The 27,793-nt window shown below is 40.4% G+C and overlaps 1 protein-coding gene across 3 annotated transcripts in view; it reads right to left on the bottom strand.

Moving 5' to 3' along the window:
- Positions 1-27,793, bottom strand: part of LOC141807308 (uncharacterized) — a 118,156-nt gene that overhangs the window by 68,328 nt on the left and 22,035 nt on the right. Inside the window, exons 4-7 of one of the 3 annotated variants that reach the window (XM_074693220.1) lie at positions 22,573-22,696; positions 18,912-19,079; positions 17,994-18,221; positions 9,840-9,923 (exon numbers count right to left, since the gene is read on the bottom strand). In XM_074693220.1, the coding sequence (XP_074549321.1) occupies positions 9,840-9,923; positions 17,994-18,221; positions 18,912-19,079; positions 22,573-22,696 (604 nt within the window). Of the gene's footprint in view, positions 1-9,839; positions 9,924-17,993; positions 18,222-18,911; positions 19,092-22,572; positions 22,697-27,793 lie in introns of all 3 variants that reach the window. The other 2 variants (XM_074693219.1, XM_074693221.1) reach the window with 2 other exon arrangements.

A 27,793-nucleotide genomic window follows, 5' to 3' on the forward strand; every position in this document is an offset into this window, starting at 1 on the left:
TTTTAATTGGAGACAGCATAAAACGATAAACCAAGAAACATGCATGGCTGAACAGCCCAATGTAAACCATTAATCATAGTGCAGGGAAAGACAAGCGAGCGCCACGTACACAGAGACACGAGCACACATACAGACATGTGCACACACGCAAGAGAGTGCACACAGCTGCAGAAGCAGACCCTGCCCTTGCACTGCACACCTTGCAGTTGTGTGCAAATTTTCGCACACACACTCACACACGGACGCACACATATGTGTGGCAGGGACAAGTGTCCCAGTCACATATTCTCATGATAGATGACCCATTTAACTTTGATTTCTGAGAGAAATGAGCTCGCCAGCGATACAGGGTTACCACACACACACTTACTCACTCATTCATAACACACACACATAGATACTACACATGGACCACATATATGAACTGACGATGTATATTTAGTTTATATGTAAATAACAGCTTGCATTATTTTGCAGACACATGTTATCCTGCCCTATCCCTCTCTCCCTTTTTCTCTTACTCCCTCTCTAACCCACACATACACACACACACGCACACACATTGCTGCTTATTTGCATGAGAAGGGTTATAATGTGGAGATGATTTGTGATGTAAGCAATCAGAAGTGAGGTAGTTCATCAGTAGCTGTGTCTAACACACATCTCCTGTGGTCATAAATACAAATCTATACGCACACGCACACATACACCTGCTTGTAAAATCTGCAAAATTCCCACAGACAAGCGAATAAATCAGCAGAAAAGTTGGCATGGAGGCAAAACCATTAATAACACAAACCACATGAATGTGCTTACACACACATCACACCCTACAGAAAGGCGTGGGACAAAAAGGACTGACAGACACATGATATGTTTGGAATAAATTTGGATTTTATGTGATATTATCAAGTTTAGGTGAAGGTTTAAGTCAGTGTTGTTTTCATTAAGGGTTTTAAAATGTGTTGTATGCACAACTGGTAGTTGTAAAGTGTTTCAATGATGTGACTTTTTATACATATAAATACTAATTGCAGCTCCTTCAAGGAGTTTTTTTCATTTGTCAATTTTATTGTACTACATGACAACCAATTGGTCTTTGCTGGTTTTCTCCCGTATATGTGTGGTTTTACACAAAGAAATGCATAACCACTCCTTTTTCATTAACTTTTTTCATGTTATTAATCACATCACAACTGGCTACAAACTCCTTAATGAGCTTTAAAGTGACTGACATATTAAAATATTACGGTATAAAGCATAAAAGAAAAACTTCATGAGCGCTCTTAGAGTTATTTGGAGACAAAATCATATCACGTATAGTATTAATCATATAAATTAATATAAAAGCACAGAAATACTGATACTATGTCTTTAGCATCATCATGTTTCTGGAGAAGGGCTAGCAAAAAATTGAGAAAACTAAGCTCTTTAATAGTTGGCCTGATGTTGAATAATGTAAGACATAATGTCTTAGAGGCAGACACACTGCTTACCCCTATTAGTTACTAGTTATCACTAGTACATTTTACTAGTTTCACATTTTAATCAAAGCTAACTTTTTTTTGATGTTCTTTAGTACACACACTAAAAGACTTCAATGTGATCCTCTTGCCTTTAACAGCACTTATATCTCCTCACTCATCATCTGTTGAACCCCCAAAAGTTGTCTTTTGTTTTGTATCATTTCTGCAAAGCTGCTGTCAAGGGTTGTAAGATCATTCAGACTATGATTATGACTAAGAGTATGTTAAATGAACAACACACCTCTGTGTTTCTGAGATGTGAGGCCAAATACCTTCATGGTGTATGCTGTATAATACATTGCACTTGTGAAGCCAAAATGTGCAGAATAATCTGGCTGGTGGAGCCAAGTTCTCACACCACATCCTTTGCATGAACCAATAACACATAAAACTTCCTGACAGAGCATCAGAGATCTCTCAGGTCATGCAGTCCACGGCAGAGCAGATGATTGGTTTGCACAGGATGTGCACAGTTCTGGAAAGTTTAAGTTCAGCTTAATTATGTGTTTGTGTTCTCTACGCAACATAAAATTAGGAAGTAAAGATTATGTTGCATCTGCCTTCCACCTCAAGCCATGTTACTTCCACAGTAACACTACAGTAGCTGTGCTGTAGCAGCATAGGCTGAAATGAGCACTACATACTTGTGTGTTTTCTGTGTTTCTCTGCAAGTAATCCACCCAAAAGCCACCCATGCTATTCATACTCTTTGTCCCAGTACTGATACAATTTTCACTTGTTTAAGAATTCATTGAGACTGAAACCAAATGTCTTTTATTAGGAGATGGAGACAAAGCAGTAGGGTTGGGTACAGAATTAGGTACTTTTATTGGTACTGGCCGAATTCTGCCAAAAGTACCAGGCAGCAATTCACATGAAATCAAAAGGTACCATGTTTAGGTACCTAAATGCATCTTTGTGACTGTAAGGTAGAGGAAGAGTACATGATTTTCCATGCTGGACATGAAAACAGCATTGCAAGGGTTATATATTGAAGAATAAATATGTTAAACTAAAATAATAGATTTCATTATTAAACAAATTGATATTTTTTACCACATAAACACAAAGAAGTCACAAAAATAACGGACAGACCGATTATCGGCCGGGCTGGTTATCGGGGCCAATATTTGGCATTTTGAGGCATATCAGCATCTGCCTTTTTTTTCTAATCCAACTGATAAGAAATAAATTTAAGACTGCATTGTTGCGGCTCTGATGCAACCGCTCTGCTGTCTGCAGTCACTACTCAGTCCCCAGCACTGTCCCACCCACAGTACCATCTGATTGGTTACGAGCAGAGCCATGGCTTGGGAAACAGCCAATCAGCAGTGCAGTTATTACAGTTGTTGCAGTTGCACTGGAATTTTGAAAAACTCTATTTACTGTAGAAAACTTTAGCTATTTATTTTTTAAAGTTTTCATTCAACTTTATAAGACATGCTTCTGAGCCTGGGAGCTGTTAAATAAACATCCGCTTGAAGGCATTTGATTAGTGTTAAGTGTTGGAGTTTGTATAATTCAAAATTTTGACACCAATATTTTTACTTTGACTGCAAATTAATATTGGCTTGAAATATCGGAGCCTCTTTGACTACAAATAAACGGTATCTGTATCCGCCCTGAAAAATCCATATCAGTCTATCTCTAACGAAAATTGGTACTGTTGAGATTGCCAAGTACAGGGCTTCGGTACTGAATCGTTTTAAATATGAATGGTGCTCATCTCTTCAAAGCAGACCAACCACAGGGCCAGCAATTTGTTTTGATTAAATGAGTTTCATTTTTGAGGAATGCACATCTAGCTGTATGTAATAGCTGTATTAGTGCTGTAAGCACTACTGGTACTACTACTATTATCTAATAGTAAAGCTAAAGTACACTTACTATGCCTTATCTGAGGCTGCATCCGAAGGCCTACAGAGGTTTTTTTAAAACTTTTGTGCCTCTCTTTTTTAAAAAAAAATTTCTGTCCACATTCAAAGTGTTTCCGAACACTTCTTTTTTGAACACTCACAACAAAGAAACAACAAGAAAACACTGCATCGCACATGTAATCAGTCCACCTCGTTAAGCACAGAAGAACTCAGCACACTTGTCTAGAGTGCTTTCCTGAGCATACTGTAACTGTGAACAGAGTCCTTTAAACTGTCTGATGAATTAAAACCTTCCGGGCATTATTCACCATTGTCCCACATAATAATGATAAAGAGCAAGGAGGTTTCCTCCTAATAATATGGTGAAACCAAACACAGACACGCGTAAACAAACCAGTAGCCACACCATTTTGGGGCATGTGTAAGCATCAATCAAGTATATCAGTGTTTCCTAAAACAATTGGTATTGCAGTCTAAATAAAAAAAAATCAAAAATCACCTTCTATTTTTTGAACACTCTGATTTGAGTAACCTAAACTCTTTATACATGTAAATATTTGGCCAAAAAAGAGAGAAAATAACTAAATTCTCAAAGATATCCCCTGAGGTTTGGATGGGGCGTGAGTGGAGGAGGACGGTCATGGTATTTTTTAAAGCCTGTGACTGTATATTATTGTATAATGTGCTTTAAATTTGATGATCTGAGCAGATGTGCTTGGCTGTTGAGTTTGCGTTCCCTCCTTTGGAGCAGTTATTTTGCAATGTTCACTGCATTTTGCATTAATAAATTACAGATCAACTTTAGATGTCTTAGCATGTTCAGCCATCTTTGCTAGTGAGTTGTCACAGACAGCACACGTGGCTGGTAATTCAGTATTATTGGAATTATTATGGAATGTTATTTTGCAGACAACAAACAGTTGAGCACCAGTGATTTGTTTTAAATGACATCGCTAAACCAGAGATATAACGCTGCATTTATATGACTCATGAGACTCAATCCCAGAGTCGATAAGCTAAACGTTATTGATTCCTGGGTTTTGACAAATCCTGAACTGGGTCCTTAATGGAGCCAGGTTTGGATGCACATCCCTACCCATGGATCTTTAACTCTAACATGTGACAGTGTGTTCTTGGCGAAGGAAACAGCATGACTTATGTAAATGAGAATAGGTTGGACCACATATCAAGGATGGAAATGTATTTCTTAGATAGTATTTGTAGTGGATTGACATGTCTTTGATTTAGAGAGGAAGTGCAGCTTTGTTAAATGTTTTGAAGGATGACTTTTCATATTAAAGGGTAAGAAAAGAAGTGAGTGCAGCTCTGGCTGGAGTTAGAAGGTCAGTCATCCAATGGAGAGTGAAGGAGGGCAGAGAAAACTCAAGGTCTCCGTGGGTTAAACAGCTTAGTAGGCTGACATGGAATCAGAACAAGAGAAAACAGAAAGAATGTCTGTTTTCTCTTTCAGGAGAGATTTTCTAATGTTGTTTGTTGAGCATGTCCGCTGCCAGACAAAAAGATTTTTTGTTGTAGTGTGGCTTCAACATTTTTTGCAAAGTGATAATGTTGTCGCCGCTCCTTTGTTCGTAATGGGTCCTTGATTGTAAATGTTAACACCCAACGACGCACTGCACGCCACAAAGCCACTGTCCACTGACATATGAGACAGTGTTGATATTTAGACAGATGGATGGTGCATTAGAAGGATAAAAACCTCCCAAATACACACAAACATGGACAACACATACACACACACGTTCTATACAGCAGTTTGCAGCCCCTCAGCGCTCCTCTGTCCTCACATGCTTGGTTTCCCCATCTAATTGCTGCCATTCGTCAGTGTGTGTGTGTGTGTGTGTGTGTGTGTGTGTGTGTGTGTGTGTGTGTGTGTGTGTGTGTGTGTGTGTGTGTGTGTGTGCGCCAAGTGCTCCTTTACTTTGTGTTTTTCGTGCTTCTTTCGTGATTCTGTCACTGTGCATTTACAAACAACTGCAGTGATAAGGGAGAAAGCAACAGATAATCAGACAGACAGGTAAGAATGAGAAGAAAAGGAGGGAGAGAGTGAGACAGAAAAAGTGCAGAGACAGAGGAACACACACACAAATACAAACAGAACTGTCACAGTGCCATAGGGCATACTAAAGTTGTCAGCATTTAAACCTGCTGGCTCGTACTCCGGCTTGCCAAGTGGAATTAGTCTCACATAATACTCCAGCATCTTGATTGGAAACAACAAAAACCTACTTTAGAAATATTATTTCATTGAGATATTTTAAACACAATCAAACTCCTGCATGGATCACACAGTTCTTTGTTTTGTCTCCGCCTTGCAGATTTTAGTATGGGATTATTTCTGCTGGAAAGTGGAAGAATATGCTGCAAAATAAGGACATAAAAGGGTCAAAAACAAGATAGAAACAAAGACAAAACACACCTTTGATCACTGTTGGAGCCTTCCAAATAATTTTCACCATGGAGCAAATCAAAACTCTTGTTGCATCAAACAAGTTAATTGCAACTTGACTATACTTATACAGAACTGATACTGACGTGTAAACAAATAGGGCTGATTGCTCTCTTTCAGGCAATCATGAAATGTTTCTGTGCTGATGAATAAACCTGTTTATGTTTCATGTGGCCAGATTGTGTGTCTGTGTGTGTGTGTGTGTGTGTGTGTCTCTACAAAATTACATTTATATGAATGTGTGTGTTCAATAAGGAGGTCCACGTTATTACTTTTTTCCCCGTCACATGTGCCTGTGTGTGTACATGTGTGCGTATATGTATGTGTGTATGTGTGTGTGTGTATGTGTGTTGAACATGATAATTTGTCAGTTTATGTTGTGAGGGGGCTAAACAGATAAGCAATCCACGGCTCAATCCTTCATCCTGCTCTGATTATAAATCAGCTGGAGCTCTCAGAAGCAATCAGCAAGAGCAATCTGCAGCCGCCACAGACACCTTATCAATCAGAGGGGACCATCACACTGTCACACATGCGCACATAAACTAAAGAAATACACACGCGTGTATTTGTTTGGTCCTGCATGCACACCCACAAGCACACACATACACACACACACACACACACACACACACACACACACACACACACAGAGCGGTAAACACAAATGCAGGTATGCCGCAATTGTCATTCCCTCGCCCTGAAGCCTCTTTCTTCCTTTTAAAACTTCTTCCTCTTTTCTCTTTTTTTGTTTTGTGAAACAGGATCACAGAGTCGCAACAAGAGTTTCATCCAGCGAGCTGCCTGGCGGCCACGGAACTGTGCAGAGCTAGTCACATCACTCCTAATTACAGTCTGATATTAATAACAGAGGAAAATATTAATCTTGGAGGTAAACACTAAGCCGCTTAAAGGAAAATTGCAAATAAATCAGATTATCTTATAGGAATATCCTCCGAATGGGCCGAGGGGGTAATGAGAAACCTGCGCCCAACCTGTCTACCTCTCTTTTTCACTCTCTTTTCCTTCTTTTCTTCCTCTCTCTGTCATTCTCCACTCCCCATTCTCCAGCGGGATTGAAAAAGGTGCGACTCTGTGTACGTGTCTGGCTGTGTGTTTGTGAGCACATCTGTGTATTTATAAAACTGCAGTGCAAGCCCCCCTCCCTCCACCACAAGCATCACCTCCCGCCTTCTCTCCCTCTCCCTGCTGCTGTATTCATTTTTCACCTCCAATTTTATTTTTTCATCAGTCGGGGGGGCGCCGCCGAGCAGATTCAATTAGGTTCTATGATTGGGCCGCTGGCATTCAGCGGGGTCATGGAAAGGTTAAAGAATTCAGTGGCACAAACATGATTATGGCTCTGTAGCATTTGATCAGAAGTAAGGTTTGTCACAGCAAAGTGGAGCCCCCTCTGTTTCTTGGACTGGGACCACCAGTTTGGCCAGAGTGTGATGTTAAAGCAGCGCCTCGTGTTAGTTGAGCAGATTTTTACATTAAATAGTAATTACATGCTGAAGATAGTGGTTTTAATGCTGGCACGGAAAGATAAACAGAGATGTGCACGACAGGTGAGGAATGCTGCTACAACAGCGAGTATGAAAACACACAAATTTATATACATGGAAACATTCATCCTCGCCCTCTCTCACACACACTCATACGCACATTGGGAGAGTAGCAGAGTAATAAAGCCCACCCTTGCAGTGAAATTAAAGCTAGTCAATGACACTGCGTGCTGAGTACACACTAAATCATTTTTATACCCAGATGAAACAGCCAACATAATACCAGCCCTGCACATGTATCCAATATCACCTGGAGACTATGAAAAAAACAACAATAACTAATCAAATATCATATTGGATGTGCCAGATTCATGTCAGAACAAGAGATTAATACTAAATATAGGAAATATGGTACAATAACGGCATGAGATCTTTTTATATTCAAAATGACCAGGCAGAGAGCGCATTATGAGATATTGGATTGATAAACAGGCTGGGATGCTGTTGTTCGGTGAGTATAATAGAACAATAACGTTGCTCCTGGGTTAGCAAAGATTGCATTATGATTTTAATGTGTTTTACAGACATGAGCCCTTCACTGAGAGGAAATTACGTCAATAAATAAGCTGCCCTACATTTTAAAACAAAGGGAATCATAGTCAATGAAAAAAACGTGCAAATATATAATGTTGTTTGGTTACTATCAAATATCTCCACCAGTCATACAGGCACATACGCATTATAATGGCACACTGTGAGCTAAGAAACAAAGTGTTGGTTAACATTTTATCTATGGTATATGCTTCTTTTTTCTATTCTCTGAACTTTAAATACAAACGCCAAAACAGACAGAGGAATAGTACAAATGTTACAAAGCGTTACACACACACATCTTCATATTTCTGTGGGTCAATTTCTTACATTAACACTCTGCCTGATTAAAATGCACCTATATTCATGCACATTTGCTCACATACATTTCCTCCCACTCACACCTGAATCCGCTCCAGAGTAGATTCATTTTGACAGCGTGTGTCAATCATCTCCTCCCCTCAAATCACCACAAGTCATAACCATCAGGGAGCGCTCCTATCTGCCACTATCTGCCACTTCAGGTGCCAGAACACCAGCCAGGCGCCACCAGTCAATAGAGCTGTTTGGTACTCCAGTCCCTTGCTGCGGCCTAATTACCGGTGCAACACTCAAATATGTCCCACACTTCCCAATTGTGGTGAGCCCCCTCCACCAATCCACCCACCCACTCACCCACTAAGCAATCCCCATTCCATACTCAAGATGGGTATTTACATGCCCCACACCGCAGAGAGCAAACAAGCTCATTTAAAAGTTCACATGCTAATGTGTGACATTTAATCCAAACTTTACACGGGGAAAAGGACACGCAACAATAGATTTTGATTCCTTTCTTGTCCGTGAATCTCATCATCTTTTGCCTTCCATATTTATGAGTTGAAAAGACGGGACGCCTTCGAGGGGAGAGTGGGGAGGGGACAGGGAGTTTACTGTTTGAAAATTGGGCTGCTTAGTGATATTTGCACTCCAGAGTTTCCCCTTTCTGTTGATATGCACAAATTACTCCATTTTGTTGTTATCTGAAGCCACATGGCAAAAATCCACTAGTTTATCATGACACCACTTCACATGCATGTGGTATTTAGTGACTGACAAATTATCCCCTTATTATAAGCGTCACATGCCTGCAGGCTTCTGAATTTAGCTGGCAAGTGTCAGTTCCTTTCTCTTTAATGACAACTGTCTGCAGTATCAGCTGTTGCTTATTAGCGTTGTTAATTCCATGTGTTGGCCAAAACTCAAAGTCTCACAGTTTTGCCTGATAAATGAGATTTAAAAGGTTTTGCAGGCACGCTCAGCTAAACACCACTTCCTATAAGAAACACCACTCTGCATCGTTTTGATATTTCAGAAGTATGGAAAGAATGGGAAGTGAAAAAAAAGTGGCAGTGAGCCAAAGGGCTGATGCGGGGAGGGGCAGTTGATTCTGCGGGGAAGTGTGTGTATTTATCTACAGCGGAATTTGTGGTTTTACTAGCTGACACGAAAAGACAAAGCCACATGCAATGCATATTAACTTCACATGCAGATTTTTGTTTAATCTGGGTTTTATTTGTAAGCTTAGGCATCAGGGGTATTTTTGTTAAATATTCACTCCTTGGTATATATGCAGCTGTGAAAGTTTATGTCTTTTAATTTATTTTCCCTTGATGCGGGCTAAGCACAGAGATAAGATCAAACTTCTCTGACCCTCAGGGGGAATCTAAGCCTTATGAGGCCGGATGATGAATTTTCATAGCATGTATAATATCCCAGGCAGTGGAAATAATTCACAAACTAAGAGTGAAGGAGGAATGACAGCTAAGGGATTGCAAGGACAACAGTGACACATGAATACAGCGACTGTTTTTCCTTGTGTTTTCTATACCTCAGAGAGAAGCGTCTCCTCCTTCTGGTGAAGCTGTGACAGCTCCCTGTTCTGTCGCTCCTGCTGATTCCTGCTGACCTTCAACTACAGAGAGATGGAGAGTATGTGACAGGAAACAGCTCAATAATACGAGCTATAAAGCAGTTATATCTATAAAGCCTACTTTGAAGCCTAATTAAATGCATGCTGATTACATTTCCAAACTGTCAGTGTTACTGAATATGATTAACAGTATGTTTTTGTCACATTTCACCCACAGTGGGTTTGTAAAGAGACAATGTGGAAAAGATAAAATGAAAGTCAATGCAAACACAACAGGTCAAATGAAACAGAGGGAATTTTAGAAGCAAGAAAGAAAAAGATTTGTGATGAACAACCAGTCAGGTTCTCTTTCTCACTGTTGCTCTCTCTCTCTCTCTCAAACACACACACACACACACACACACACACACAGTCACACACACACTCGCGCGCACTCTCACAGATCGACCAGGACAGGCCAGGGATGAGCACACCCCATCTGATCTGTGGCCCGTTCATTCATTAGACCCATGCTCTCCCCTATTGATTTCAGCTTAAATAATGAGAAAGCTTATCCAAAAATCTTTAGCATTTGGGCTCCAACTTAAGGGAATCGATGGGACCATTTCCCATTTTGAACAGCACATACGCAGGGGTTTTATGTACGGTGAACGGGACAAATCCCGATGCTGATAAATCAATAGGCCTTTTTGTCGATGGACAGGCATGCTTGCACACACACATACATGTGTATGTGGACACACATGGCTGATAAATGGTATTTTTGAGGCAATTAAAGTGAGCTGTAAACATATGAAGGCCAATCAATTGGTCAGTGAGGTCTATTATCAAGGCTTTAACACTGATTTAGAAGGGGCTTTAAGGAGCCAGCGGCTTTAAGTGTGGCACAGTCACTTATGCAGATCCACAGCGACTAGAGACCTGCACACATCAGTGCTGCACAGGGGAAAGCTGCTCTCATGACAAGATAGAGTGCATATCCCCAGTACAGAGAGGAAAACTGATGCATACAGAGGAAGGTGTAGGTTTTTGTCCTACTTGGTATGATTTTTGGTGTTGGTAAAGAAGATAAAAAGACAGACCAAGGGTTTATTGGCATACACCTCCAGACTGCTAATAAGCCAATACCAATACAGAAGAGAACCCATATTTGGTGTCTTTGCATCACTTAATAAGAAGGATTTAAGCTATGTGAGTGTACCGTCGGCTGTTTGTTACAGCGTTGGAGGTAATTCAGGCACATTTTTCAACTTTTTTTATGTTAAAGATGATTAAATTAAAAGTCGCTTGGTAAAAGTGTGCGACTGAAATGTACTCTAACTCAAAGAATGAGTACTAGACAACTTCAGCAAACTTCAACGACTGTTGATTTTGTAATTTTTTGTAACGAAGGTAATTTAAATTGAAGCCTGTTGTCCAGACGTTAGAATTAATTTTTAAAAAAAGGAACTACACAAAAGGTTTAGAGAAACTCACACAAACTCGCACAATTTACCAAATGGCAACTGTTATCTTATCAAAGGAATTTAGTATCATCCAAGGGTTTAATGATCTATTGATGTGGATTTACCCAATTGATTGGCTTTAACATGATAAAATGAAACAAATAGAAAGTCTGAACATCAGTCGATATTATCACCACTAAAATTTTCCTTTAATTTGAAAACTTCTATCACTTGTATTTTTCATAGTTTTCACCCAGGTGTCTCTTCTTGTTCTCCATAAGTTTTGGGCAAAGCTAGAAGCAGGCAGACAACAGATTTGGAAATTGGGGGAAAGGATGGGCCAAATGAAAAAAAAAAAAAAAAACATAATTCATATTGTACACAAGAGACATCACAAACCTAGCAGGGAACCTGACAAGGAAACACGGTATTTCACACCAACTCTCCATTTTCCCCAAAAAAGCTGAACTTAAGCTTTGAAAGACATCTTTTTGTTTTCAAGATCTTTCAATTATCTGAATCTTTCAACTAATAAAACCATCTAAACAAAGCGCAATTGCTGTTTGTATTTCTTGGGGTCAATAGTAACTGATTGTTTTGATAGGGTGCATAACTTGATTGCATGTAAAAATCAAAACTGTATCATGGCAGGCTTCAGGAAAATTTAGGAAAATATTGTATCATTGCCCAAACAAACACTACTTCATATCCTGATGAAAGAGATGATTGAGACCTCAAAGTGAGGCTTATTTTCTGAATAAGTCCATCCCTTAATCGGATTTCCCATGAAATTACAGTAACAAATCTTATTTTATTTTCTGGATCATTTACCATAAAATGAGTTTAATTATTCAACCAAGCTTTGGAAAGAAAAGTACAGCTGCACTGTATTCTACCAATACATTTATATACAATATATACGCTGCTTATCAAATTTTGCTCACAAAAAACATTGTTAGTAATGCCGCCAATGTTAAGCCCCTGTTAGCCATAGGCGTTGCAGAGGATTTATATCATATATTCTCTCCTTCTTCATTAAAAATTCAGTTTGCATCTAGGTGAAATAAGGAGAGGGGAGGGGCGGATCTGTATGGCTGGACAAGTCTATTTTAGCAGGGGTAGACAAGCTTGTTAGGAGGAAAACGAATACATCAGCGCTGTCCACCCTCCAGGCTTTCCCCCCCACTGCTTCCACTTTGCTAAAGGTGAGACACATGCGTTACTAAAGCTAACCTACAGACAACATTTCCCTGAGGTAATTGGTTCCGCATTAATATTCATTTGATTCAGTATTCAGCAGCTATGACAAGCCTTTCTGCTTTGATGCTCTGTGCCTGGGTCTCCTCGTCCAGCGCACAGTGTTAACCTCACTTTTTCCTGCTATCAGAAACAATACAGCAAGATAAAGCTAGAGCAAAGCCTCTTCCTTCTTTTTTAAGCATTACTGCTGTATCCGCTTCATCTCATTTGGGCTGATGCGACGCGACCTGTCCTTTCATTCAACTGTTTCAGTCCAGTTGATGTGGTGCGTGTGCATGTGTGTTGCTGAGCCATGACATTTCAATTGTGCGTCCAATCAAATTGGCGGAGAGGCGGTAAAGGAAGGTTGGGAAGTGATGAGGGGTGTGGGGGTGCGCTGAGAGTTGTGGACCGACCGTTACCATGGTGAACCACTTCTGTCAAAACCACCAAGGTCACAACTGCTGACCTGCACTGTTATGGGACTTCTGAATAGCATACTGTACATGGACATGAGGATTTTTCTTTTCCTTTTCCCTTTGTTCATTTCCTTTCCCATCTTTCTTTTTACTCTGATCTTCTCTTTTCTGTGTTTCTTCCCTTCTTTGTACAACCACACTTCTATCATTTGGCATTTATTTCTTCCTTTCATATTTAAGATTGACTAATTGCACCATTATGAGACCTGTGGTGTTGCTGAATCCATTATGCATGGCCTGTGCTGGCAGTGAGTCTGAACACAGCCTGTTTTGAGTCATTATAATTCAGTTTGCTAACACACAGCCATTGTGCTAGCATGGGGTTAGGGGAGATGGTATGATAAAATATTGAGGGCGAGCAAGGCAGCTGCAGATGCTCGCTGTCATGTGTGAGCGAATGAATGTTATGACAAGCGTGTTTAAACATTCATGCGGGGAGGAGAGTTTAGGAGGGCTTTTCATTAACACCAATATGTCTTCGTCTCCCCCGGTGCAGACGCTGGCGCTGTAAGCATGACAACAACAGGGAGGGGAGGAATTAACATCTTGAGAGGAAACTGTCACAGACACACATGAAGAGAGGTTAGAAACACTCCACACTGTGCATGAGTACACACATTTCACATATTTCACATTGTCTGAGTACTCTTCACAACTGACATGAAAAGTACTAAGTGAAATTGACACCCCACTTTCAAACCCTAACAGACAGCAAAACAACTTTCTCTTGTTTACCAGACCAGACTATCTGGGATTGTTAACACCGAGTTCTGAGCTGATCAAATAGCTCACAGTAGAACTGAGCATCACATTCAAATCGCAAGAAACACGAGTGCAATGGGTTCTCACATCATCCTGAACAGTGACACAATAGAAAAGCAAGAATAAGGATGTGGGAGGTTTCTAGGCCAAACTTACATCACCCACCACAATGTTATAGGCTGTCAGGAGATTTGACCCGGTAGCAGCAGTACAATCTCTTGACAGTTCCTGGAGACTGAAAAGAAGAAAGCTATTTGTGGCATTTGTTAAGAGCAGAGCAATGGCCAATCTGTTTATGTAACCTTGAAAAAAGATAGATGAAAAGACACTTAAACAGTCAGGTAGGTGAAATAACAGTGCTGTTGTAAATAGGTGAACACTGGGTGCTTTAAGAAATAGTCACAGCCTTTTAATCTCTTACCTAACCTGTATCAGCATAACAAAATTGTGTCAATCTGTAGCTTTTGATGAAATAAAGCATAACATGAACATTACAGTGCTGTCGTAGCAGGCCTCAACATCATTATTTCTCACTGTGGTCTGTTATTATGGAAGAAGAAAAAATCTAATCTGAAACAAATGGAGTGAAAAATCAATATGTTGATGATCTCGTGAAGTCAAATCAAGACAACGGAGGAAAAAAAAAAGAAGCATCAAGTATTCTCATCATAAGTGGCTTTGACTTGCAAAATGTGTTTGCATAACATGAGCTTTAGATAATGTCATAAATGGCTTTAAATGCCACGAGGTGCATTAAAAATATGCACAGTCATCTCTTTTAGCTACACCTTGATGCAACAATTTTGAATTAATCTAGTTTTCACTGGTCAAGCAATTCCATTTTGATATTCAAATCTGGTGCGTAGGCGTGTCAGTGCATGTTCGTGCAGGACTGATCTAATCAGGCTTAAATCAGTTAATAAGCCAAGGACACAGAGGAGATGACTCAGCTGATGTGAGCGTAAGCTAATATTAGCATCTCACTCTTATTTAAGGCCCATGCTGCAGCGAGGAGCATCCACTTTTTGGTCTTTCCATTACAGAAGTGCAGGCTTCAGATGTTAAGCCGCACAGTTTAGCTCATCACAGTGAATTCCATTAGCACTTCAGCGAAGGTGACACAACCTGATGCTAATGTCTGAAGGAACTGTACAACCTTATTTAACTTTTATTCTTACTCCAGAGCTCTCTTTTCGCTGTTCTCAAACAAGCCAGTCTTTGCAACTGTCCACCAATGAGTCTGTTTCTGCTTGAGCTCTCTGCCTGTTAAATAAGAAGTTTTTTAACTCCACTGCTGGAACGTGCTGGCTGACTGGGGATTAAGTTTTTCCTCTTTACCACACCCAAACTGAAACCAAGCTAGGTTGAGTTCAGCATTTCCAATACGGGCTTCAAAACTCCATATCAGAAACAAATAGGTGACGTCACAGACACTTAGTCCACATACCATACTGTCTGTGGTCTCAACACACAGCTTTACAACATACACATCAATTCATTTTGACGTCCTATCTTAATAGAAGCACTCCCTCTGTCAGCCATACAGACAGGAGCAGATGAGTATGATTCTGTCAAAACTAAGTCACTTCTACAAACTCCTCATAACAAACTGCATGTCAGGAACACACAGAAGCACAGGACAGCAGATAAAAACATACATGAATAGTCAATACATCCAGAAATTAAACCCTCTATTAATTAAAAGCGGGAGCATGATGTTGACATGAGGAGGCCCGTCTGCAACACCACAAATCGGGGAGACTTCCTGTCATACATAAATCTGTTGAGTCCTCTCTCCCTCTGTTTCCCTCACAGGCACAACAAAGACAGTCTTGTCTGGGTGCCCCCCTCCCTTCTCTCTCCTCATCATTCATTAGAAGCTCAAGAAGCTGTGGTCAGGTTCAAAGAAAGTCTACATTCTCTCTCTTTCAGTCACTCATTTATTCTTTCGGTCTTTTTCTTCCTGGTTTTGCTTCTGCTTTTACTCATTTTTCTCTCTGTTCCTCTCTCGCTCCCCTCTCCTCTCTAAACACCGTCTCTTCCACATGGCCCAGATAATGAGTGGCGAAGCTAAACGAGAGGAAACACGGCTCACTATTAGGACGGGAACGCTGACTGAAGGTTTTAAATAAACGGAGAGAACTTGAGGCCAAATTGTATTTCCAAGGACATAAACTAATGGAACAGACAGACATTCTCTGAGCAAATACACACTCTGTTTAAACAACCATTATAGTTGTAAAAATATACACATCCATGTAGATCTAACTGAGACAGGCTGGCAGAAGGCAGACAGAGGCACACAGAAAGGCTTATATCCTCACAGATGCTTGTAACACCATTTACATGCATTTAATCCCATGTTTCTGTGGAGTGTAAAGCTCCTTACTTTGCATTCAAAAGCAGAACAATAAAGACAAGAGGAAAAACATAAGCACTTGTCTATTTCATTGAGAACTAATTAGGCAAATGTGTTTTCTTAAGTGTCTGTGATATGCTCTCAGGCATAGAAACCCACACCCACATATAAACACAAAGAGGAGCTCTCTCCATGAGGTTAATTGGGTTATCTAGGCTGATTAGCATAACTAACTAGGATGCTTGTTAACAGATTAGAATTATTTACTCAATTAGCACTCTGCATGTGTGTGTGGAAGCTGTGCATATGTGCACATTCTCTTCATTGGCACAAGTTCAAAAGAAAATGAAGCACAGCTAAGCAGGCATGAAGTGAGACCTGTGGTTATGTGTGCGTCATCATTTATCTACCCTACACACACACAGATGCTCACCATCAGGTGCCAGACAGCTCGCCTATCACTCCCCCACCGCCCCACGCACACATAAGCGTGCCAAGCTTCCCAAGCTGTAGCCCTTAAATCCCTAATCATCATCATTAGACTTCTGTTTAGCATAATTAGCATTGTTAACCAGAAGAGCAGAGTCAAGCCAGGCTGCGCTAGTCAAAGCAACAGACATATGTCACCCCTTTGGCACCTTTCCATGCTGCTGAAGAGGCTACTTGTCCCCATCAGGTGGCTTTATGGCACATTTGCATGTTTTCACTGATTGCAGACAGATAGAGGAGCAGCTGATGTTCTGACGCAATGTGTGCATAAATGACCAAAGGGATTATTTTTTTCTTTTCAAACAGCCTGTAAAGTGACACAGCTCCTGCAGTTGTACCAGTTAATGGAACAATACCACGCTCATTCACCCAATTTATATATCCATGTTTGCAAATGCAGATGCTGCCTTTTGTTTGTGATGCTTAACGTGCGCTTCAAGCCGACAGTAAACACGAAAAGAAGCGAATCAACAACACTCCCCCAGTCTTCAGCTCACAAGTGAAAACTCACAAACACTGCAACACTCACAAATAAGCAGAGAGGGAAAATGAAAAAGAGAAAAAGGGAGAAAGAGAGGGAGAGCGCTACATTTACTGAAATTAAACATTTTCTCATCAGCCTGAGGGTGCAGCAGGCCCACTAATGTATTATTCATCCCCACTTCACAAAGGAACATTAATCAATTATGAAGATATGAGGATCTTAAAGTATAGAGGAGAGACGAAGAGCGGCCCGTTCGTATTAATATGCGGCCGCAATCGTGCGCCCCCACCCCCCCACCCCCCTGCTCCTCAAATCAATATTTTGCAGATTAATTTGGAGCGGTTGTGGCGAGATGGCAGGATGGAAGGAAGAAGTGGGTGTGGGGGTGGAGGAGGAGTGGAGAGACTGTCTGAGGTCTGAATTAAGGTGAAGTGTTTTGTTGTTTTTTTACAAGTCTATGAGAGTGCACCTACATATGTATGCTGGTAATTGTGTTGTCTCCTGCTCTGCTATGATTTAACGCAGCAAAACCACTCAATTAATAAAACTCGTTTTTCAGCTCCCATAAAAGACGGCATGCTAAGTTATGGACAAAAAAGGTTAAAAGAGGGAAAGTATTTATGGATTTTATACATCTATTATGTTTTTCAAGGCTTGTATTTATTCGTGACATACTTTATACATGTGTACAGTATGTGTGTTGAGCTTCTCTGGGTTTTATAAACTTTTGATTCAGAAGTTGCTGCTCCTACAGTTCTTAGAGGAAGAGTTATTTTACACAAGTGAACAAAGTGTAGAAACTCAATAAGAGTATATTCCTCTTATCAGTTGCTGTCTGTCCATGAATTTACTCACCTCAGCATTCAAAGCAGCCACCTTCTCAGCCCACTTTTTCACAGCTTGAGCATGGGCCTTTCTCTCCCCTTCAATCACCTTCTTCCACTTCCCTCCTCTCTCCCTTTCCTCCTGCCTTCTAGTCTCCTCCGCTTTCTGCAGCTCCTTTTCATATTCCAGTCTCTGCTCCTCTCCTGTTTGCCTCCATTCTTCCTCTTTTCTCTTCAGCTCCTCTCTCAGCATGGAGGACTACAGTGAGACAGAGAAAAGCAAACATATTCAGGCAGGTGCTTCTCTGGACTATGTAAAACAAAGGAGGCACCAGTGAGATCATGTAAAAAACTAATCTGAACACCAGGAGACCTAAAATGAGGCAGAATCCTCTGAGACACCTGGAAAGAGGAGGAGGATAAAAAGCAGATGATTGACAGCAGATCAGGCAAATTATGTTTATCTTTCTACTTCAAGTTGCCACATGCATAGAAGCACTAACAAGGAGTCCCAACTCTATATTTGTCTCACATTTGTGCTGGTCTTTTCAACATGAGACCAACTACAGAAGACCAACTACCAAGAAATCAATTAATTATCCAGAAAGGATAAAGCCCCCCTCTTAACACTACAAATAAAAAAAAACTTTAAACCATCCAGCTTTCACTTTTAATTTATGATTGTTGAATGCATCATACAAAACATTTGATTTACCTTGTGACCTGAAAAGTTTTTGAACACGATTTAAAAGCCTTCACCTGAAACATCTCGAAGAATTGACTGCCTCTAACACTTTGATGGAAAAAAAACACTGAACAGAAAGTTCTTTTATTTTTTAAACCTTAAATGTTTTAACTGATACTCCAGAAGCAGAACTTATCAATGTGTCGAACATTGCTGTATTGATGCTTTAACTTTTACAGAGGATCTGTACTTGTCTCTGCCTACCTGAGCATGTGTGTCTGACCCCTCTTGCTGCAGCAGCTCAATAGTAGCTCGTAGTTTAGTGATGCAGACATCTTTCTCTGCGATCTCCTTCGTGCTGTCTTTATGGATCTGCTGCAGACATGAGAGCTCACTCTGCAGGTGTGCCAGCCTCTCACTTCTCTCCAGCACCTGTGAAGAAGTCTGGAGTTGAAATGTTAAAGCATGTTTCCAAATGAAGAGGTTACTTTCAGTAAGTGTGGCTAATTATTTTTATGATGTGTTGCAGGAGTGTTGTTGAGTACTTCTTTATAAAGGTCATGCAATTATCCCTGCAATAACAACACATTAGCACCACTTTAAATGAACTGTTGATTCCCCATTTCCAAAGAGAAGCGCACTGATACTTTTAGCAAACTGCCACCTGGTGTAGTAATTAAAATGTTTATATTTTGCACTTTTAAAATCAGTTATTCAATTTTTGAAATTCTAATGTAAAAAGTTATGATGGTTATATCATGCAGTCATACTGTTATATTTTTATGATATATATTATAAGTTTTTGTATAATTTCACAGAGTTCACACAGCTTGATTACATACAAGATTTCATATTCACATAGTTTGTTTCACAAGTCACAGCAAAGATGTTTCCACTGTGCAGAGGCAGGGTCATTCCACTAATTAAGAGAACAATAACCTGGTTCATCCTCGTCACCCTTTCCCCGCTCATTCTCCCTCCTCTTCCCTTACTCCTGTCTAGTGACACATCTGAGGAAACCACACACATTCACATATAATATAGAACTTTCTCTGAAGAGATGTGTGTCTGTTGGGGCACACATGTTTATATTTTGACCAATAGCCAATGGTTGCGTAGAAGAAGAATAGTTACCAATATAAAGAACTTGTGGTCAACAATACTTTCACTTCATTTGTTTCCCAACATAGGTTTCAACACCTGTTATTATTTGCAGTCACACAATAAACACTGCGTTTAATTATGTGTTAGTGTCTTTACTTTCCAGTTAATCCTAAATTGTGCAAACTACCTACACATTTTTGGACTGTAAGAGCATATTCAAATGTTAGATTAGAGATTGATGTTTCTCTTAGGGGCTCTTTGCACGGCAACGGTTTTAGGATGAAACTCAAAAGTTTTGTTGTGTTTCAGCCTCGCGTTTACATGGAAACAGCGTTTCAGCTGACCTGAAATGCAAACTTTTGGAAACAGCCTCCAGAGTGGGATTTTCTCTGAAACGCTCCCCACACCGTTGCTGTGTAAACAGTAAGCCGGCGTTTTCAGTGGAAACTAGGGGTGTCCCAGTCCAATATTGATATCGCATATCGGTCCAATATCAGCAAAAAAAAAAAGTATCGGTATCTTAGCGGAATGCATCTAAAATCTCCAATATAAGCAGTTTTTGTTACCCATTGGTTAATAATAAATGGGTCAGTTTTTCCTCATACCTACTGTTGCTGATTACTGTTCTTTGTTTGAATAATATCCCTTAATCAAGCCTTTTGTAACATGACAGACATACTACAGAATAAGTAATAAAAGTATGCATGTTTAATGCTGATATCGTATCAGATTAATATCGGTATTGGCCAATACTCAATGCTTCAGTATCGGTATCGTATCGGAAGTAAAAATGTAACATCGGGACATCCCTAGTGGAAACGCTGACGTCACACTCCGCCTCGTGCGAGCGCATACAACAAGACATTACAACAACAGTTGTTACGATCGTCGCAAACTACCGTGTTCTGCTTGTGCTGCTCAATCTGCTGAATATGCTGACTGTCTGTACAAAATGTGCAGCTGTTACTCCACTTTTGAACTTAGTATGCCCCAATACACCATATGACCGGCACAACTCTACTTCGGTGGAGATCTCCCAGAAGCTGCTTCTGGACGAGACAGTTATAGCACCACCTGCAGGCCTGGCATGCTTACTACAGCATTTTCAGTTCCTCTGCGTTTCTGTGTAAATGCAGATCTTTATCACTGGGTTTTCGCTGCGTTTTGGTGTTTTCAGATGAAACATTGTCGTGTTAACGGGGCCTTGTAGTAATCACTCTTTCCTTTTTCTTTTAGTTACCTGACTGAAAATAGCACTTTCTGATCTAAACAAAGGGTTTGGCCATAACTCTTGTGATGAAGTCAGTTTGTTGGGGCAGACCATGTGCTCTGATGTCATAGGGAGGATTACTTTAACTTAGTCTCTATTTAGTTTATCCCTTTTTTATATATAAAATATATCTCATTGTTTAAGTCGCACCTCTATTTTGTTTTGTTAAGTTTAGCTCTTTTACAGCTGAGTTCTTGTAATAACTGTGCCTGACTGCTTGGCCCCTCTGAAAGTTTTAAAGGCGATTGACTAAGAAAAGAAGACATAGGATTAAGCAGATCAAGCGGTACAAACCAAAGACAACTATAGGACACATTTGGAATGTTTTAGGTTATGCCAAGAAAAACTGAAGCCAGTTCATATGAGCTCATTAGGCTAAAAGTGAACAGAGAAATTCAAAGGATTTAAAAGTATATGCCGCTGGTTTTCATGCATCTGAGAGACAGTTGTTTTTAATGTGTAAGGTTGTGGGGATTCATGTAAGCTCATACAGAAACTCACTTATTACTCACAGATGAAATTCTGATCACATTAATCACTAATGTGTGTGCTTGTGAGTCCGTGCAGACAGATCTATCCCTGCATCTGCATTGCAGACGTTCCAGTTAAGCAGAAACACAAGCAGAATGAAAGGAATATATCAACATTTGCTGAAAAGATGATTAACAGGACAAGCTCCAGTTACTCCACTTGTTTCTCTTAGGCTCTGTAATCACAAAAAACCACTAATTAGCAGCAGTGCAAATGAGTCAACTCACAAGCAGCATAAATAAACAGTAACCAGCCAACACACACATAAACAACCAACAAGCCCGGTTTACCACAAGCAAATGAACGTGTGTTTGCATGTGTATGTGTGTGTTTCTGCAGGCCTTTGTGTGTTAAGCGTAAGCCACAGAAGACAGTAAAACAGCAGTGGGTATAATTTAGTGACACCCTGTTAGGAGGTGTGGGAAGGCCGTAAAAAACTCTCCCTTTTAATCCCGGCTGGCGACGCCATGTTTGTTACCCAGGGCCCTGAGATATGCTGGTAATTCATCACACACGCCTCGGTTTCCTGTTAAACCTGGCTGCACATGGAGTGCTTCAAGCGCAGCTGCCAAACCAATATCGTAAAAAAAAAAAAAAAAAAAGAAGACTTCTGCACCTCGCAGACAGGCTTCTAAACAATAACAAGCATGCTGCAAAAAGTCACCTGAACAAGTCTTCTAATTGTGCAGGCAGTCCTAAAACTGCTGCTGAAATAATGTACAAAAACACCAGAGTCTCTATGTTTAAACGGCTGACTCTCTTTCAGAAAATGATGTGACACCTGTGTTCACTTCTTAAAATCAACTCAGGACAAATGGATATGCAGGTGGTTAATGGACCATATTCATTTAATCTGACACACAGAAGAAAGATTTTTCAAAAGCAAGTAAATAACTAAAAGCAAATGTGATCATACAACTCTGAAGAGTGTAGAAAAAAAAACTGACGACACTTCAGAGATGTGTCACTGGAATTTATGCTATTTTACGAGAGAAAACAAGAATAAATCTGATTGATTACCTCTTGCTTTTGCTGAAAACTTTCTTCAAGCTCCTTCCCCAGATCGGAGATGATCTTGTCTTTAGCTTGCAACTGGATTTTCAGGTCTTCTAACTCAGGAGCAATATGGAGCATGGCATCAGAACTAAAGGGAAAAAAAACAGATAAAAGATAGTAAACAAAAAATAAATGACAGAAAGTTTCAAGCAGATAAAAAAGACGTAAATTGTGGCGTGACATACGAGACATACCACAGTTATTTGCAGTGATTAACTTGAACTAACTATGTACTTCTCAAAAAGTATATGAAGACAGAACATGCGCACAAAATGAATTACAGTAACTATGTAGGGCCGTGCATTTGTGCAGGCATATGCAAGATGATGGTGAGTGCAAAAAGGTAAAATTCTCACCTATTTCTGTGATGTTAAGAGACTCTGGGGCTGCTTGAGAGTCAGTGTCAGGTTATGTTTTTGTATGTTTATTGAATATTAAAGTGGTCTAAAATGCTGAGGTGAAAGCCAGATTTCACCATGTGATTTATGGATGGTAACTGCAGATGAAAACACACATGAACAATCTTAATACGATATGTAATATGTAATATACGACTTCCTTTAAGGTTTTTGCACCATTTCTTTAAAGCAAAAAAAAAAAAGAATCAACAGAGGGTTGTTTTAATGAAAGTTTGTTGTTTAATTCAAGACTAGAACGCTTCATTCCATAAAACATGAAAGTATTAGAAATGTGAAATGCATGTAAGGTACACAACGTAATAAAGGATCCAAAATATAATTCAGAAGGAGCAAAGAGTTGCTGAGCCTGGTGAAAATTGTGCTAGGTGACAGAAACTGGAGCTGATATGAGCTTGAGTGAGTCTGTGTGTGTGTGTGTGTGTGTATGTGTGTTTCCCAGCGGTGAAAATACGTTAACTCTGCCCAGACACCTTTCTGAGTCACCAGTGACAGCTGTCACACACCCAAGATGGAAGGGGAGGAAAAAAAGACCCAGATCACACAGCCTCGTGCCTAACTCTTCACAAATGCAAACACACACACACACACACACACACACACACACACACACACACACACACACACACACACACACACACACACACACACACACACACACACACACACTGTTTCATATTTACCAGCCTCATGAGATGAGTTATTCTGATGAAACTTTGCGCAGATTAAAAATGTTAAACTCACATTTGATCAAGCGTGTCTACACGTTCGCACCAAGCAGGGAAGGAAAGGCAAGATTTGACAAAAGTGACATGTGAGTGGATCGAGAGCGCTGAGAGTTAAATCTTTCACTTCAGGAGAAAAAAAAAGCAGCTTTTCAGTCAAATGGAGTAAAAGCCACAGAGGAGAGAGAGGGAGCGACAGAGGAAAAACTGACTTTAGATTATAGTTGGTTTCTGACTCTGGAAGAGAATAAAACTAGAATGTGTTGCTCTGCTACTAATTCAGTTCTAACCACAGTGTTCCTTTGTTACGATTATCACTTTGCTGAGTGTTTCAATGAGAAAACCCTTTTTTAAACAATGTACAAAAACTTAAACTTCAAGACATGAACAGTAAAAAAAAAACCTTTTATAAGCATATAAACGTGTAGACAATCTCTCCCTACAGATACGCACAAATATCAGTCCCCAACTTTTCTCATAACTAGGCTTTCAAACGAAGGGAAGAGGTTGGTCTATTTATTAGAGTTTTCAAAACTTATTTCCTTGTCACTTTGGGGGAAAAATACTTAAATCAACTGAAATGTAGAAAGCGTTCTTTGTAGACAAATGGCCTAAAATGGGAACGAGTTTAAAATCGAAAGAGGGTTTTGAATGAATAGTTACTGCAGCCAATTTCATCCCTATTTTCACCTGCACAGTAGGGTGGTGAGTTTAGAAAGCTGTGTGTGTGTTTTGTGTTTCTGTGGGTGTTTGGGTGGTGGCAGAGTAATTTTTGAAAACAAACATGCACAAACCAATGCGTAGTCAACAAATGTGAATGAAGAAAACAAACAAAGTGTGGATTAATTGGAAATCTAAATAGATAAAAAACAAAATTGAAATTTCTGTTTAAACCTGTTTTCATGAACTTATTTCTCCCTATGTTAGACTTAAAGAGGAAACATGCAACACATTATTCTGTGCAACAAGTGAGCAAAAAAAAAAATCAAGGTGTGTGAGCGTGTGCGTGCATTTGTTGGCATGTGTTTGTAAATGAGTTCCTGATTATGCATGTAAAAAATGAGTCTTGTGATTTACTGTATTGTTGTATATGTTGGAGCAGTTGTTCTAAATAAATGACACAATGTCAAACAAACAGATGAACAGGGAATTTCCTATTTACAGCCCTAAGTGTTGTTATGATTACTGTGTGGACAGAGAGAGCAGTATGAGTGAATGTGACAGAGAAGTGTGTGCATGTGTGAGTGTGTGTGTAACACTGTTAGTGTGTGTGATATTAAAGCAGGCTCTCAATATCTCAAGCTGTCACTCAGGCCTATTAGGCAAGGCTAACAAAATTAGTCATGAATATGCAGTAATAACATGCAAATTGCCACCCCTTCCCCCTGCATGCTGTATGTGTGTGTGTGTGTGTGTGTGTGTGTGTGCGTGCGCGTGTGAGTGAGCATGTGTGTGTTTGCCCTTAGGGCTATATGCATTGGCTGTGCAAACCCAATTCTTTCTACATCATTACAGCAACAAGACATAATTCATAAGAATAATATAAACATGCATGTAGCCTGGCATAAATGGGCAAACAGACACACAATGATGCACGCGCACGCACACGCACACACACAAAAGAGGGCACAGGTTCTCTTTGCTGCCCACTTTACAAAGCAGGTCTTATAATCTTCAGATTTTTTCATACTGAGAAAAGTTTTTTTGTATTTCAACATTTACGCTCATTCACACCAACACACACACACACTTGTGCGCGCACAAACATGTAGATCGTCTCTTTCCTCCAAGTCCCCAGGGTGATGTTTGACACAGCCCGGGTGCTGCCACAGCAATTAACCTCCCTGTTAATGAGAAGAGCTCTGTCAAGCTGCCAGATGGCACCGCCTGGCATGCTGCCATGCACACACACACACACGCGCACACACTTCATTCACTCACACATAAACCTGTATGCATACACACTAATGCACATGCACACTATTCAGTCTCCCCGTGCTCCACACCTAACTGTTGCTGGTTGTCATCGCCCCTCATCCCTTCTTCGCCCAGCCCCTCCCCTTTCCCTTCTCTGCTCTATTGTCTTCCATGGCTCTGCATCCTTCCCCATTTCCCTCCCTCCCTCCCTCCATCCATCTCTGGCAGCTGCTTATCCATGTCGCAGCGCTGCAGATGTCACAACTCACCAGCTGGGAAACAGTAGGGGTGGAGAGGAGAGATGAAGACTTGAGAGGAGAGGAGGAGTTTGCTTTATCTCCATATTTGACATTTGGTCTTGACAAGCAACCAAGTTGATACAGATTTATAGATTAATGTTGGATTGATTGATTTGCTCTGTCATTTCATTGGCTGTTTTTAGATCTGGGTTTTATTGCAGATTGTAGACTCCAGAAAATTTTTCAGCTGTAAGTTGTATCATCATGAAATTTTTATGCAACTATTTATGAGAGTGTGGGATTGGGTAGATATGTGTTCTGTATATGTAATAATTCTGTGTGTGTGTGCGTGCGTGTGTGTATGTGTGCCTCTGTTAATGAGCGTGGCACTTGGCCGGGGCACGGCCTGCTGTGTACGCCTGTCTGCATGTCCACACAGCAGCCCACCAGGCCTGCGTATTGATCAGTTAGCTCGGCCTAATAGGAGAAGAGGAGCCTGACCTGGGAAAGTCAATATGGAGAAAAAGAGACATATCCTCCTCCCGTCCTGAGAGAAAAGTGGGAGAGAGAGGGAGGGAAAGAAAGAAACAAGGAAGGAGGGGAGAGATAGAGCAAGCAATGTAGAGTAATGTGCACCCACTACTGTCCTTGTACGGAAGAACTAGGAAAAGGACTCGAGAGACTTTGGGAAAATACAAAGTCTGGACGATAGAAAAACAAGCAAAGCCATGAGGAGAATGTAGCAATAATGAGCCTCCAGTCTCCAAAGCTTTAATATCTTATCACTTTTGTTAACAAAGAAAAGTTTGGAGTTTTGAATTAGAGCAGTCACACCGAGGGATACTGTCGGAATTTAAAATAAGTGAAGTTCCTACCGCTCCCAAATGAGAATCAGGATGTTCTGTCAAAGCTTCTTTTTACCTAACTAACTTTCAGCATTTGACTGCTTTTGGCAAAGGAAAACAGCACTCGAGTTAACTCAAGTGAAAAAAAAAAAAAACTCTGCAGGAGACTATACGAAGGGAAAAGAATTAAAAAATTGGGAGGAGACGTAAAATAAAAAACTGACACCCACTCACACATCAATACATCGATAGATCAATGTGTGTGTGTGTGTGTGTGTGTGTGTGTGTGTGTGTAAGTGTGTGTGAGTGTGTTCTGTGTTCAGCAGAAATATATAAATAACTCTGTAGATAAACAAAAAAACCAGAGGAAACGGAAAAGTAGATAAAAGACTTAGGCTTCACCATGCACACACACATTTACACACTCATAAACACACACACACCTGGCTGAGTGATGCTACCCTGGAGGGTGGCTTCAATCTGATGTGTTTAATGTTGACGCTGGTGGCAAGAAACACACACACTCACCCGCTGTTTCAACCTGCCTGTCATTTCATTTCATGAAACCTGATTTACTCATTTCATTTATTTCATTTTTTTATTATTATATGTGCAGCCATTTAAAACGCTCAAGGTGTGATGCAAATCCCCGGGTCTCTGACAGCAAGCGTGCTGACTGAGGATCCATCACGCCCTTCAGTGCCTTTCGCAAGAACGGCAGAGAAAGCCACAAACTCGATTGTGCCACGTTGTGCCAGACCACTGATTCCTGCTTGGCTGGGTGCTTTAATTGGCTGCACTGCAGGCTGTCAAACAACCGACTGGTTACTTCAGAACAAATTTGGATGTGGTATTAGTTTTTTTCTATGACAGATTCTGAAAGAGCAAACACAGACTGTTATACTTTTCCTGATCAGGAGCGGATCCAGACTTTTTGGACTGAGGTGGCCTATGTGGGGCACTGACTGCGTAGGGATGCCACTGCTCTTAAACTGACAACACTAAAGCATCTAACAATGTTAGAAGGTTGCTTTCACACCAGG

This window comes from Halichoeres trimaculatus, unplaced genomic scaffold (assembly GCF_033239565.1).
Source record: "Halichoeres trimaculatus isolate MK-OKI-2021-1 unplaced genomic scaffold, fHalTri1.1 fHalTri1_scaffold_18, whole genome shotgun sequence".
In the NCBI taxonomy this organism is placed as follows: Eukaryota; Metazoa; Chordata; class Actinopteri; order Labriformes; family Labridae; genus Halichoeres; species Halichoeres trimaculatus.